General features: G+C 36.9%; 1 protein-coding gene across 2 annotated transcripts in view; it reads right to left on the bottom strand.

Moving 5' to 3' along the window:
- Positions 1–846: 846 nt before the first annotated feature.
- The window catches only part of PIK3C3 (phosphatidylinositol 3-kinase catalytic subunit type 3), a 136,707-nt gene continuing 122,356 nt past the window's right edge, over positions 847–15,197 (bottom strand). For both annotated transcript variants that reach the window (XM_027576730.1, XM_027576731.1), the window contains 2 exons: positions 11,797–11,922; positions 847–2,471 (listed from right to left, as the gene is read on the bottom strand). In XM_027576730.1, coding sequence (XP_027432531.1) covers positions 2,457–2,471; positions 11,797–11,922 — 141 coding nt within the window. In that variant the 3' untranslated portion in view covers positions 847–2,456. The remainder of the gene's footprint in view (positions 2,472–11,796; positions 11,923–15,197) is intronic.

Here is a 15,197-nt window from a genome sequence, read left to right as displayed (position 1 = left end):
ATGTGAAAGACAATGACAATAAAGAGACATACAGACTACACTGTAAAGAAAGATCTCTGAACAGTTTGGGGAAAACAGTAGAAGCAAAGAGGTTGCTTTGAGCAATAGAAATTGAGACTGATAAATCACTTTTCTTTCTGATGTAGGCTCACCACCCATAGCCAAAATGCTCTCAGCAAAACCATGGCGTCTTCAAAGACGCTCTTTCCTCACCCAATACCCGTCTTCCTTCTTAGAAAGCTTTGTTTCCCTTATAATTCTTACCAAGTTTGCACTAAATACAAGGTTATTCATGATCAACTCTCCTTAACAGTTGTCAGTGTTGGCCCTTATAGAATTTCATGTTAGTCCAGAATAATTCATAGAGACCTACTATAAACATACTACTATCTATGCAAAGTGCAGTGGAGTTTATAAAGATGAGTAAGGTGATAGTTTTTGTCTTACACTTAGTTCAAATGGGTCAACAGATTAAGGCCCGAAGGTCAAATTTGGCCAAGCCCATTTGCTTACGTGTTGTCTCCGGCTGCCTTTTATCCTCTAAAAGCAGAGTTGAATCGTTGCTGTAATGAAGATTATATGCTTTCCAAAGGTTAACATATTTACTATCTTGTCCCTTTACAGAAAAAGTTTGCCAAACCTCTGAAATGGGAGTTGCAAGTATAACAAAATACCCACCTTTATTAAGTGCCAATTAAAAAAAACTATAAAGAATTATAAGAGGGGCACCTGGATAGCACAGTTGGTTGGGCACTGGAGTCTTGATTTCAGCTCAGGTGGTGATCTCAGGGTACTGAAATCGAGCCCCGAGTCGGGCTCCATGCTCAGCATGAAGTCCGCCTGGAACTCTCTCTCCCTCTGCACCTCCCTCCTTACGCACATGCATGTGCTGTTTCTCTCTCTCAAATAAGAATTAATAAATCTTAAAAAAGGATTGTCAGAGTTCAGGAGTTTGGCCACTTTCAACAGGGCCATTTCGAGAAAATTTTTTTGAAGCCAGCAGAAATAGGACTCCAAGAATGAGAATACAGACACGTTCAAAACTTCCTGGCAGCAGGAAGTGATATAAACACATCAAGCACAGGAAAAGCAAGATAGAGGATGGAGCTTCCAGCTCATCTGGACACCAACTCTCTTACAATGATTTGAAGAGATCTTGTCATCTTTTCTGGTTCTCAAATCAGCATGTATGTTTTACACAAACCACACTCCATGTGCCTCTAGGTCGTCTCCTCATTATGTGCTTGCTATCCAGCTGGTAACCCCACTCTAAAGGGGCAAACTCCCAAAGACAAGAATGTGGTGACAAACACTGTAATTAATGGCAGTCTCTGAAACTGTGCCTCAATTTAACTTTCTAATCTTCTCTGTCATTGTATATTTAACATTTATTCAGCACTGAAAGAACGAGATACTGTTTTTCTTCCAAAACAAAGTCACATGACTATGCCACACATTAATTTGTAAAGATTATTATTATGTTGCTCTTCTGTTTTCGTATGTGCCCTTTCCCCAAAGTTCCATGAGGCAAAAAGGCTAGATAGATTAGCAGGACTAAAAGTCTTAAAAGACAAGAAATCATTTTGCTTAAATCAGAAAGGATGTATTACACTAGCAGGTCTAGTAAAGGTATTTCAAAAGCCTTTTGAAAAGTAAGTTTGCATCAAAAATGTATTTATTGCAGAAAGACAATTTATGCTTACATGTATATGTAAAAATATCGTGGGCTCAACACTGAAAGCTGCTGTCATTATGACCTTTTGGCCAGTAATTCAGATGGCTACATGTGCATATCCTGCTTTATGTACTTATAAGGTAGGAGAATTGTAAACTAAGCATAGTTTTCAAGTAAGATATATATTTAAAAGTGAGAGAAAATGACTGTCCTATTTGAAGAATATGTAGTAATTACTGAACTGTAAAAGAAGGAGCCACAATAGGTAAAACTTTAAGTATTACAGCTTAGGCAAAAACAAACATGAGTGGGAGAAAAAAGAGAGGGAAAGGGGGGAGGGAGAGACAAACCAAAAAAGCCTTCTTGACTGAGACAATCCAAATTCGTAACTACTGTCCTGATGTGAAGAGATGATTTAAAAAAAAAAAAAAGGACATTTCAAACTCAAAGACTAAAATGTTTTACTATTTCAACATAAAATTCTTCCAGAACTCTCATAATATGTACATGATCCTGGAATAAATCTCTCACTTCTTAGCTTATTAACAATGTGTACATTTGAAAATATATGTATATAGTATTTCAAAACAAACCCTTCAAGACTATATTTAAGCAATGACATCCAAAGAAACTGAATTCAGGCACCATGTAACATTTAGGATATATGGTATCTTGAAGATCAAATGTTCTCTTCCTTGTTACTCTGAAGTCTTCCTTATACAGAGGTTGCTTCTAAAGTAGTTTTCTTACAGAGCCAAACATCCTGATGCCGAGTCCAGTTTCATTTTCTCCAGTACTACAAAAATCAAAAACAGATAAACAAGTAGAAAGTAATTAACTTCAATTTCACAAAGAAAAACAAACAACAGAGTTTACAGTTTTAAGAAATGCTTAGTTCTTGGCATGACATTTTTAGTGACTAAAAAGCTATAGCTTATTCCACAGAGTGCACCCACTTCATTCCAGAACTGATCTGGAATCAAATCAAAGACAGTACTCTTGAAAGAACAAGGAAGCCCAGTCCAGAGTTGTGTGGGGGCCAACACATTAACAGTGTTTGATATTAAAATATCAAGGGGAAATGAAAGAAACCAATGTTTTTAGTACCTATTTTGTGTTAGGCACCTCACAGTTACCTCAGATATTGCTTATAAAGAGATGTGTGACACTGCACCTCTCTTCATTAACTCTCAAAATTAGCATTCAGTGAAATTCAGAGAATGCTACCCATTACTTCTGAGAGCTAGATAATGCAAAAATAATCTGCAACAGTTAATGGTTGTCTTTAACATGTACAGATGCTGCCAGTCACCACTTTCTCAATACAGACTCTTTTTTTTTTTAAGATTTTATTTATTTGACAGAGAGAGGAAGAGAGAGTGCACACAAGCAGGGGGAGTGGCAGGCAGAGGGAGAGGGAGAAGCAGGTGCCCCACAGAGCAGGGGGAGCCCGATGTAGTGCTTGATCCCAGGACCCCGAGATCATGACCTGAGCCAAAGGCAGTCGTTTAACCAACTGAGCCACCCAGGTGCCCAGGATGGACAACTCTTGATTGTTTCAGTGAACATAACTGAGTCATCCATAACTCATGTGCCATATATATATGTATTATATATATGTATGTGTATATATATATATATATATATATATAGGCAGTATCTTGGAGGAAATAAGAATGCTGGACATGGGCAACATAATTTTGTTTCCGTGATTATTACTCTAAGAAAAAAACATGAAGGAAAAAAAAAAACCCTCACTGACAAATATTTGTGGGTGTGTGTACATTCACGTATATGTATAAAAATGTGAAAGATGTTGACTGATTTTAATCTGATACAATTTAAAGTGGTGTTTCTAACAAGAATATGGTAAGATTCAGCTTTAATGCTTTTAAGAGGAATGTAATTTCTGATTTAAGAAGCTGTTTAAATATCTTCTCGGTGACAACATCAGAGAAAATACAAATAAACTTCTCAAATGGTCCCCGGCACTTATATAAAATCACATACGTTTATTTGGTGCCTACTATGTGCCAGAACGGCTCAGGTTCTGTGAGAGTCCCCATGATACTCGAGACAAAAAAAGCCTGAAGACAAAAACAGGGTCACCACTCATATACACACAAGCACATTCAAAAGTTGGGCAATGGGTAGGGAACTCATTCCATAGGGAACTCATTCCAGACAATGAGGGAAGGTGGACTGTTTGTGGGGGCCTGAGGGAAAATATTGGGTATCAGAAATTGCCATGGGGGTAAATCAGCAGAACTACAAAGAAGGCTCTTTTGGTAGGCTGGTGGAAGATGATGAAAGATGAAAATGCAGGTTAGTGCCAAACTGTGGAGGGTCCTCACAGACATGCTAGGAAGTCTAAATATCCTGGAAACGAGGAAAACCACACATGCGGATACGTGTTTGTATGTGTGGGAGAAACACTGCTATGGAACAGACGGTCTCTAATAGATTGCCTGAATACTTCTGAGCATCTGTCCACGGGGAAAAAAAAAAAATCAGTAATACTATGTAGCAGTCGGTCCCAAAATGTTCATCTCCCTGTACATCAGATGAATTTATATAAGAGTCTGATACAACAGAGGGGCAGGAAAACAACAGTATGACAACTAACCTTCCTAAAAGCAGTTAATGAAGCAAACAGACAAATCTTACGGTGGATTACACTTGTGATTGAAAACTTGCCCCACAGAAGACAAGGAAATTAAATTTCTACAGATAAAAAATAAACTGCAGGACATTTTGGCTGAAAATTATGGGGCATTCTGCTGACTGCTGCTATTACAGTAATTACTCTGTAGACTTTAAAACATTTGTAATGTCCCAAGTGCCGGTATGATGTTTTTAAACATGGCTGGTTCTATCGGCTACTCGCACGGCAGCGTTGGTGGACTGCAGAGTGACCTGAGAGCACGTGGCCGTCAATAAAATTCAAGACTGGCTTGTGGCCAACGTGCAAAATAAATGTTATCCCACATTTATCATATTTATCTGGGATTAACTGTTCCCAATGGCTCCTTTTTATATCACACTCTCTTGGTTGTTTGCACAACTGATTTTTTTTTTCTTTTGAGGGGCGGATGAAACATTAAGGAGAGAAAAGTTAAAAGATCATTTTTTTCAATTTACAAGTATACTTTTTAAAACTTGCTACTCACACCAAAATCCACTCATCTCTAATAAATTAAAGCTTAAATATATGTATCAAGAAAAACATGATTTAGAAACTACTGTCTATTTCTACAACCTAGGGTCTGGGTCTGAATCTGGACTTTTGTCCTCTATTAGCTCTGAAACCATGAGTTATTTAATCTCAGCCTTGGTTTTCTCTTCTGTAAAACAGGCCTGGTGATACACCCACTTCAAAGGAGTGAGGATTAAACAAGGTGATGCAGAGAAAGCTCTTTATGTAATTTCTGGCACATCTAAATGTTCAATAGGCTGCAATTATTACTATTGTTTTTTTGTTGTTGTTAATTTTGATTCCTCCCAGGATAATTCAGATAAATTAGAAATAGATCTGGGACACAAAATGATACAAAATACTCTTGTATGATATACTAGTATTATAATATTTATTTAAGCCACTGGTCTGGGAATCATCTACATCTTTAGAAAATTATTTACTAAAAAAAAAAAAAGCTTGTTTTTTAAGAAAAATTTCTCTTGGGCTAAAGAATTCAATACTTTTTTGTTTTGTTCAATTAAATATTTTACATTGCTGTTTTTTATTCCTAATGGTAAAATAAGGTCCATATAACATAAACTCAGAAATGACACTCTATTCTCTTCTCCTACGGCATCTTTTGCATCTATGCGCTCTCAAAGTAGATCAGAGAGTAGAGTAGTTACAGTGCAAACATCCTACACGGGGTTGAGGTGTTAGGGTCAGCACATAAAGGTAAAACAGGAACATAAAATTACTCAAAAAAAGCCGTCAGAAGGCAACACATTACATATAGTCATCTCTCTAAAAGTTCAGAACAGGAAGCTTTTCCCTTAATACTGATGCAAAAAAACTTGGTTTTTTGAGCAGCAGATGGGGCAGATGGATGGCCTGCACTTAGAAGCATTGTTGTACAAAAAAACGAGAATCCTCAATAACTGGAATCACATTCAGCATGGCAAGATGTCATATCATGGGAGACACCTGGGATCTGAAACATCCCTGAAGGAGCTCCTCTCACATTTATTAGGACATATGCTGTTCAGGAAACACATCAGGCAGAATAACCACATTGTTTGTCTCCTTGCATTGTTTTTTTTTTTTTTTTAAATCACCACAAGTACATATAGTTGAATTTTCCTCAAAGGCACATAATATATGACTGCACATTCATGTGCCCCTCTGCTTGGACCTGTGCTTTCCCCCCTTGAACACCATGGGGGCTAATTAAGGATTCTTGCCAAATGTAAAGTAGTACCGTGTTCTCAGTATCTTGAGCTGGAACTTGGGTAAACTTTCTGAATGCCACCTGTTCTTATTGTTTTAACTCTCAGTCTACAAAAAATATATCTCTAACCCTGGTTAATCTACCAAGATTTAGTTAATTAGATTAATATGTACTAAGATGAATGGAAACCACACCTCACTCTCCAGCTCTTTATCATCAATCAGTGGAGAGAGAAAGACAGGGCAAAGCAGAAACAGGAAAGAAGTGGGCTGTCGCATGAGAGATTACCATCCAAAGGCTAGTTTTAGAGCAGTATGTGACCCAAACTAAGTGATCTCTACCTTTCTGTGCGGACAAGACTAGAAAGCCCTTTAAAGATCATTTCAGTGGGGACAAGAGTTCTGATGATGCAATCTCAAAGGCAATGACCCAAATAAAAGTGTTTTTCTGTGGAAAATTTGTATCACTAAGAGGTTGGTGTTGCTAGGCAATGAATATTGCAGTGTTTAATCTCTACCCTTCCTAAGGAATGGTATGATGGAAGAAAATGAGTCTTTTCACCATTGCAACATAACAGTTGTATGTGGCAATTTTGTAGTCTTCTTTTAGACTATAATTTCTTTTATGCTGAAACAAGTATAATTTTTGTTAACATGTATCAGTTTACCTCCATTTTTAGGAAATTGTCCTACAATCCACAGTGATTAATAGGAATGCACTAAAATTAGCCTAAATCAATTAGCAGTATACATCCTTATTATAAATGTTATGAGTGACCAAATAAAACAGATGTTGGTCATCTGGATTTGCACGTGCATGTCATTTATTCTAAGTATTACTTAGAAAATATATAGTCACTACTTAGAAAATATACAGCATTTAGAAGTGTGAGTTTCAAAGAGAAAATAAACTTCAGAGATTAGTTAAGAAATAGCCATGCTTCAGGGTGTCTGGATGGCTCAGTCAGTTAATCATCCAATTCTTGATTTTGACTCAGGTCATGATCTCAGGGTCCTGGAATCGAGCCCTGCATTGGGCTCTGTGCTCAGCACAGATTCTGCTTGTCCCTCTCTCTCTGCCCCTCCCCCCATGCTCACTTGCTTTCTTGCTATCTCTAAAATAAAATAATAAAATCTTTAAGACGAAAAATAGCTATGCTGCTGTAATTTCATAATCTGGAAAGACTTACATGAAGTTAAAACCGTATTTAGTATCTTTTGTAACCTTCAATGCCTAAACAAATTCCAATGACATTAAACATCCTTGGGTTACTCTGGCTTTGATACTGTTCCAGTTGCACAAGAGTTACAGGCACAGGTAACGAGTATAGGCAGAGGTGACATATCTAAGGAACCCTAAGACAGCACGAGCATTTTCAAGTTCATTTTTTAGGATGTAGAATATCATGGGATATTCTGGTAAAGACTTTGAATTTGCTAAGCTAGGAAACAACTTTTTATGTGGCTCAGCCCTCTCATCTCTAAGAAGGGAGAATGTTAATACTCACTTTTGTGGTTATAGTAAAGATTATATAATGTTAAAAAACAGTGAAGCACTGTATGAAATACAAAGTTCAAATAAATAAGGTTATTGTTATCCCAGACACGATTATCTCTCATTGTAAAATGGAGCGCTGAGATATGATCTATAAAATTTTGTCTACATAAATATTCATGCTGTATTAAGCCACCACTATTACCTGTCTAGGATGACATTGGTGGTCTTTACATTGCTGGAGTCATGCAGATATTTGCTCTTAATTCATATTCATGCTGCCATGGCCTTGATTTTATTTATTTTTTTTTAAGATTTTATTTATTTATTTGACAGAGAGAGAGAGGGCACAAGCAGGAGGAGTGGCAGGCAGAGGGAGAGGCCCGATGCAGGACTCAATCCCAGGACCCTGATGACCCAAGCCGAAGGCAGATGCTTAACCAACTGAACCACCCAGACGCCCCTTTATGGCCTTGATTTTAGATAATAATACTATTTTGTTATCAAGAATCTATCCTAGTCCAAGAGTTTTTAACAATGACGGCCAAAGTAATTTACAGTAACTATTTATCCAGGATTTCTACATCTTATCTACCATTTTACTGAAGAACTAAAAAACAGAAACCCAAGAAAGCCTTAATATTTCTTTCCAAGAAATATAATCCTCTGTTAGTTCATGCTTATAAAATTATTTTTCCCAAGTCTAAGAGTACATTCATCTCTATTACCAATTTATTGGCCATATTCATATTTTCTCTGTGAATAGAAAAGGTACATGCATTAACTCTTGGTTCTAAACAACCTTTGTAATTTAACCATCAGTGCTGGGGATTTCATTTATTTTCGGTCTTTGCAATAGTCAATATAAGCTTTATATATGGAAAGCAATTAACCTTTGTGTATCTCTGACAATAGATTAAATTTATATTAGTTTTTATCTCAATACCAATCACTTTACAGATGTGGAAACTGAAGCCCAGAGACATTAGTAAAGAAAGGTCCCTCTGTCACTACCTCCCCCAAATAAGAATGTGGTCCCTTTTTTATCTAGCTTTTTCTCTCCTCTATTTTTCATACAGGGAATTAAGAAAAATAGTCCTTCTGGGGCACCTGGGTGGCTCAGTCAGTTAAGCCTCCAACTCTTGATTCCAGCTCAGGTCATGGCCTCGAGGTCATGAGATCCAGCCCCACATCAGGCTCCCTTCTCAGCAGGGAGTCTGCTTTAGATTCTCTCTCTCTCCCTCTCCCCCTGCCCCTCCCCTCCCAGCCCCAGTCACTCTCTCTCTCTCTTGCAAATTGACAACACAATTTCAAAACTAAACTAAACTATACTACTAGTTCAGGGGTGCCTGGGTGCCTCAGGCAGTTAAGCGGCTGCCTTCAGCTCAGGTCATGACCCTAGGGTCTTGGGATCAAGGTCCACATAGGGCTCCCTACTCAGTGGTGAGTCTGTTTCGCCCTCTCCTCCTCTCCCTGCTCCTGCTCTCTCTCTCTCTCGCTCACTTTCTCTCTCTCAAATAAGTAAATAAAATCTTTTTAAAAAATAAATAAATAATAAATAAAGTATACCACAAGTATATTTACAGAACTTGCTTGAAAGCTCAAACGTTAAGATAGAGTGTATTAGATGTGTGGCAGTTAAGTCTTCAAAGATGCCACACTTAATCCCTCTCCTCCAGAGTACACTCTTCTCTTGTCCCTGAGAGTCGGGGCTGGCCTTCTGACTGGCTCTAAGATGCCTGCTGCCCCGACTTTCACATTCCTTGGGGGGCAGCTATCGCCATGCAGGAGAACGGCAGCCCTGGGTAGAGTCCGGAATGCGAGAGAAGCGGACACAGGCTGTCTGGAGCAGCACCAAAGTGTAGATGTGTGAAACCTTTTGGACCCTTCAGACAAACCCAATCCCCAGCTGAACACAGCTAAATGAGTGAACCCACCTGACATAACAGGAAACAAAAGAGCCATGTGGCTGGGCTCTGGCTAAAATCCTGACTGAAGAATCAATCATAAGAAGTAATAAATCATTACTGTTTTTTAAGCTAGTGAGTTCAGGTTTGTTAAACAGCTACAGATAATCTGAAATGAGGTGTCAGGCAGCAGCATTAATTTTAAGTGTGGAGTTTTAGCTCTATTATATGGTAAATGCCCAGGAAACTAAAGGAGAAAACTGAGAAACCTGAAGTATACAGGAAGGAAAACTCCTGAAGGAGAGAAATTTGTTCAGCTATAGATAAGGATAGAGCAAAATGAAATATAAATAACCAACTCTGAAGGAAATGCAGACAGAGAAGTTAAAAGTTTCTAAGCTCAAGCATGTTACAACTATTTGAGTTTTAAAAAAGAAAAAAAAAAAGGGTGTACATACAAAAAGGGAGAGAGAAAGTAACTGGATTGTGAGGGCTGTGCCAGAGAAAGTTTCAGTAACTCATCATATAGCGGTATGCAAGACACTGACAAGAGAACGAGTTTCAAAAATACTGGATATGGGAGTCAAAAGATTTGGGTTCAAGTCTTGGTTCTGTCCCTTGTTAGTCACATGACATTAGCGAAGTCATTATCCCATTCTGGGTTTCTATCCCCTATTGCTCCAAAACACTCTGCTGTGCTATATGGAAACTCAGATCTACCATTAGCTAGACAAATCATGTACCATCTGGGATGGTTTATTCTCTTGAGAAGTGACTGGTTAGGATTTAATAACCTGGGAAGCAGACCCTTGCAATAAAACTTGACCCAAATTGGTGTTCTGGGAGAAGAAACTTTTTGTTAAGCCAGAAAAAGAAGATAAGCTAACATTTACAGGAAGAAACTCCTTTATGTCCCTTGGATATTTTTTAAGTAGATAAGGCACTGTGCTAATTAGGTGAGTAACAGATATAGCCTCGTCTTCAAGAAGTTTGTATTTTAGGAGTTACAAGACAAGTATCCTCAAGTATCTATAATAGAAAGCAAAATATAAGTGCAACTCATAATAAAGGTAAAAGTACTATAAATATCCAGAGGAAGATCAATCAAAGTGGCATTAAGAATAGATCTTGGAGGACAGCTTGGATTTGGTAAGCAGAAGTTTACCAAAGATTCATTGTTAAGAAGATGGATGTTCTATGCTGAAGAAACGGCAGCTGCAAGTTAATCACAGAGACAGAAAAGAACAAAATATTCAGAGAGAGTAACAGGGAAACACCTTGGAAAGTAGGTTGGTATACAATATTCTGGAAGGCCTCGGGCTGCCAGAGACTGGACTTTACCGTTAGGCAATGGGGAAACATTGTGCACACTGAAATTTAAAAAAATAAAAAGGACAAAGTAAAACATTATTTTGTGAAAATATATCTGACTGGGATATTTAGAAGGATAAAAAATGCTTAGAGGAAAAAAAAACTAAAACAGAAGAATTATAAAGGGTTTTAGTTATCTAAGATATATTAAAGAACAAAAAATGGATTAAAATATTAGTAGTCAGAAAATGATCGAAAAGGATAATTAAAGAAATGGTTAAACTAAAAAGACTGACAAGGCTTGGTGACAGTGGTACTAGGTGAAGGAGAAGGCAAAGCAGACAGGCTTTGAGCTTGCATAATTAGTAAAATTATTAACAGAATATGCAAAATCAGGAAGGAGTGTGCAAGGAGAAGAGTGTGAGTGTGTGGGAGGGAAAGAGGTCTAATTTTTCTGTTTGCTTACCATTTTCATAATCATCCTCATTATGAAATTCACAATTAAACCAGGTTTTAAACCTGAGGTTTACCATCATAGGCTAGTGTGAAAAGGTCTCCCTCAGACATTTGCATGCAAGATTCTACTAACAGTAAGTCTACAGATAGACCTTTTCAGTGTGTGGTATGCACAGCTTTTTTCAGCTTCTAAACTCCTTTCCTAGCACTTCACTATTTGTCAAAACCCAAAAAGTGTTCAAGTCTCACTTGCTAAGGCCTCCGTTAGACCCAAGATCATTCTCAGGAATGATTTACAATCACCACTGACTACAAAGGACACATACACCTATGCTGACACTTCACAATTTAGTTTACAACTGAAAATTTAAGTGGGATGTTTTAGAGTTAATAATGTATGCAACACATTCACATCAGCTGGCTGATGTCAAAAAGGCTTGATAAAACGCAAAGACATCATTAGCAGGAGAAAAGCATGGCTCTCTGAGGACTCTGGGGTAGGACACGGAAAAGCTGTGATCAATTGCACTGCCTTCAGAGAACTTACCTGGGCAAACTTGTGAATCTGTTCTACCACTGCAGCAAAGAGAGCATGGACACTTTCATCGATCAGACTCTGCATGTAATGTACCGCCTCTTCATCAGACAGGTCTAGTCGGAATTTATCCTGAACCTACAAGGTCATAGTAGATTAGTCTTTTGAATGAAAAAAAAAAAAAAAAAGACTCAATTTGAAGAGACAGCATCAGATTGATATAGATGTTGTTACAATATATTATGACCTATTTCTATGACAAAGAAGTAATTCATAACTTACAAGAAGTTCTGAATATTATTATTCTTTTGAATGAAGTTTATTGTTTTTGCTATATACTCTTTATCACCCTTTCCTTGTTGCTTAAGTTTTTTTTTTTTTTTAAGAAAAAATAAATACTAAACATGATTCTGCTAGGTGCTGCAAATATAAAAAAGTGTGCTTTTTTTTGCATTTCTTTTTTTTTTTTTAGTTTTATTTACGTAATCTCTACACCCCATATGGGGCTCGAACCCACAACCGAGATCAAGAGTCGCATGCTCTTTGGAGCCAGCTAGGCGCCCCTATTTTCTTTTGCATTTCAAAGCTAGAACTACTGTATAAAATTTAAAATGGGGCATATTTATTAATAATCTTCTTCACTTTATCCCAGTTACTTATTTTTAAATGGATATACCAAGGTGGGATTATAGTAACATTCTCCCACACCATTTCAATGCCTATACAAGAACAGGAACCATGTCAATCACTGGCAAAATAAAGATCTTCCAAAATGTCTCCTTTCCTATAGCAATTCCTTATACTTCTGCCAAGTACTACTTCAATTGGTCTACAATTTCCAGAGAGAGGAATTTTCCTTTATTTTATATTTAAAGTCACAGCTGATTCCTAATAAGAATAACTAGAATTTTTATTTAATAACTAGAAAAGTTCTAGTTATTATATGAGAATGATTCCTAAAAAATAAAAGCCAGTGTTATTAAATGAATACTCTGTGCAAAACACTTTACATGCAGTATTTCATCTGACTCTGAGGTAGACAGTATCTTCACCTCTAAGATGCAGAAATGGAGGCAAAGAGAATTTATGAAGCCAACCTACCCAGACACCCTTAACTGATGGCAAGGGTCTCATGCTTCCAGACAATCTCATGCCACTGCACATAACCATTATAATTCTACTCCTTTCTCCTCTTGTAAGTGACCCAAATATACTTTTGAAAAAGCAGGCAAGGAGAAAATGTTTCTAAGCAAATAAAAAGTGATCACATTTAGTATTTCCTTTTAAATACAGAATTTAACTACTAGGAAACTAAGGACACAGTAGGACAACCCACAGCCCTGGATTTGCACTTATCTCGTCACTAGATTGGATGTATGCCAAATGATCCAACAGCTCTGCAGCTTCAGGATGGGGAAGTAAAAGAGAGGTAGATATAAAAACTGAAGGACAGTTCAGTGGAGATTCTAAAGGAATACCTTGAATGAACTAGCTCTCCCATTTCTGAATCCCAATTAATGGCGTATCTGTTCCTTGAGTTTAATCCTTTATTTTCTTTGACTTAAAAAGATGTCTGACAGGTCTGGAACTATTTTTAAGGACACCAAAAAACTATAGGGCAGTAGAATCAAAACTTTAGCCTAATTTATCAAAACTTACATGCTTGTATAAGTGTTGCAACACAGACTATATGCATTTGGCATAGAAAGTAAACATTATTTACCAAATATGAAAAAATCATTCTCAACTGCACATAAATGGCTGATTTGGCATCATATATACTGACCAGGCTACTTGTTATTGTCCCTAAGTGCTTAAGGTTCTAATCCTTTTCTTCAAGCTACATTCTCTCTGCTCTTCAGGTTATAGGTTTAAGCTCTATTCATGCATGTGCACGTGTGCACGCACACACACACACGCACGCACACACACATAGTCTCTAATATTCCAATTAGTACTAAATATTAAATTTTGTCTTTAATAGCATTTTGATGTACACTCTTCTTGCATCCACGTTCTCAGGTGTGTAGAGCTATTCCCCACACAAAACCCTGCAATACATTTCTAGACTAAACTATACTGTCCTTCCTAAGGAGTATAGTGATTTCATTTATACCTAATCTTTACCCTTCGTCTTTCAAAGCTCAAAATACATCATTACAAGACAAATTTAACATTCATTAATAAAGAAGACTTCTGCTTAAAATAATTTAGTGTTTAGCATCTCTGAAATAAGAGTAACTTTCATTAAAATAATAAAAGCAGACATTCCCTATTAAATATTTTTAATTCAAATTAATTAGAATTTTAAAAAGTTTTTCCTTGTACTCATTTCCTAATAACTTAATCACAGAAGTGATTACAACAAAGGAAAAATTTTCACTCATCAGAGTAAAAGGAAGAGTTTTAATGTAAACATTATTCCCTTGCTGAGTTCATCTGATTATCTAAGCTGCATTAGAATAAAAAAATTCCCTTACTTGAATAAAAACCAGAATTTAAAATAAAGAATAATTAAAAGGAAAATTTTAAAAATTGAACCCCCATCCAACTACTGCTAAAAGAGAATCAATGCTATAATTGTATTAAGACACAGGACTAGTAGAGAAAAATAAAACCTACGTTACCAAAATTTAATGTAAGTGGATGTTACGGCTTGTATGTTTTGCTTTGTTTTTAATTTTTAATTTAATTTTATTTTATTTTTAGATTTTTTTTAATTAACATATATTATTTGTTTCAGGGGTAGAGGTCTGTGATTCAGCAGTCTTACACAATATATAGTGCTCACCATAACACATACCCTCCCCAATGTCCAACACCCAGCCACCCCTTCCCTCCCATGGCTTGTATGTTTTAATAAACAAACCTTGTAGGCACCAAAGGTAATTTAATTTTACAGGTCATTTGAAATAGATCTTCAGACAATTTGTAGCTGCTTGTAATATATAAAATTTGTTCTAAAATTTAGTCAAAAATCAATTTAGAGAGGGGTGCCTGGGTGGCTCAGTCAGTTAAGCCTCTGCCTTTGGGTCGGGTCATGGTCCCAGGGCCTTGAGCTCAAGCCCAGCATCTGGCTCCCTGCTCAGAGGGAAGTCTGCTTCTCTCTCCCTCTCCCTCTGCCTCTCCCCTGGCTCATGCTCTCTCACTCTCAAATAAAGAAATAAAATTTTTAAAAAATCAATTTAGAGAAAGAACACATCCATTTATTCTTCAACACAGAATAGTATTACCTTGTTAAATTACCCTGAACAAACTTATTACCACAGTTTAAAAGATTTCCTATTACTGATTTAAAGAAAAACACAAATGAAAAAGCACTGACTGTCAAGTGGTCATGTTTATCCATTAAACTATTCTATTTCTCTCCCTCCCATTTTTTTTAAATAGAGACTCACCTGTACCAAAAGCTA

The sequence above is a fragment of the Zalophus californianus genome, chromosome 14, assembly GCF_009762305.2.
Source record: "Zalophus californianus isolate mZalCal1 chromosome 14, mZalCal1.pri.v2, whole genome shotgun sequence".
NCBI lineage: Eukaryota > Metazoa > Chordata > Mammalia > Carnivora > Otariidae > Zalophus > Zalophus californianus.
The sequence above is the reverse complement of the archived record's forward strand: the minus strand, read 5'-3'. Positions and strand labels throughout refer to the sequence as shown.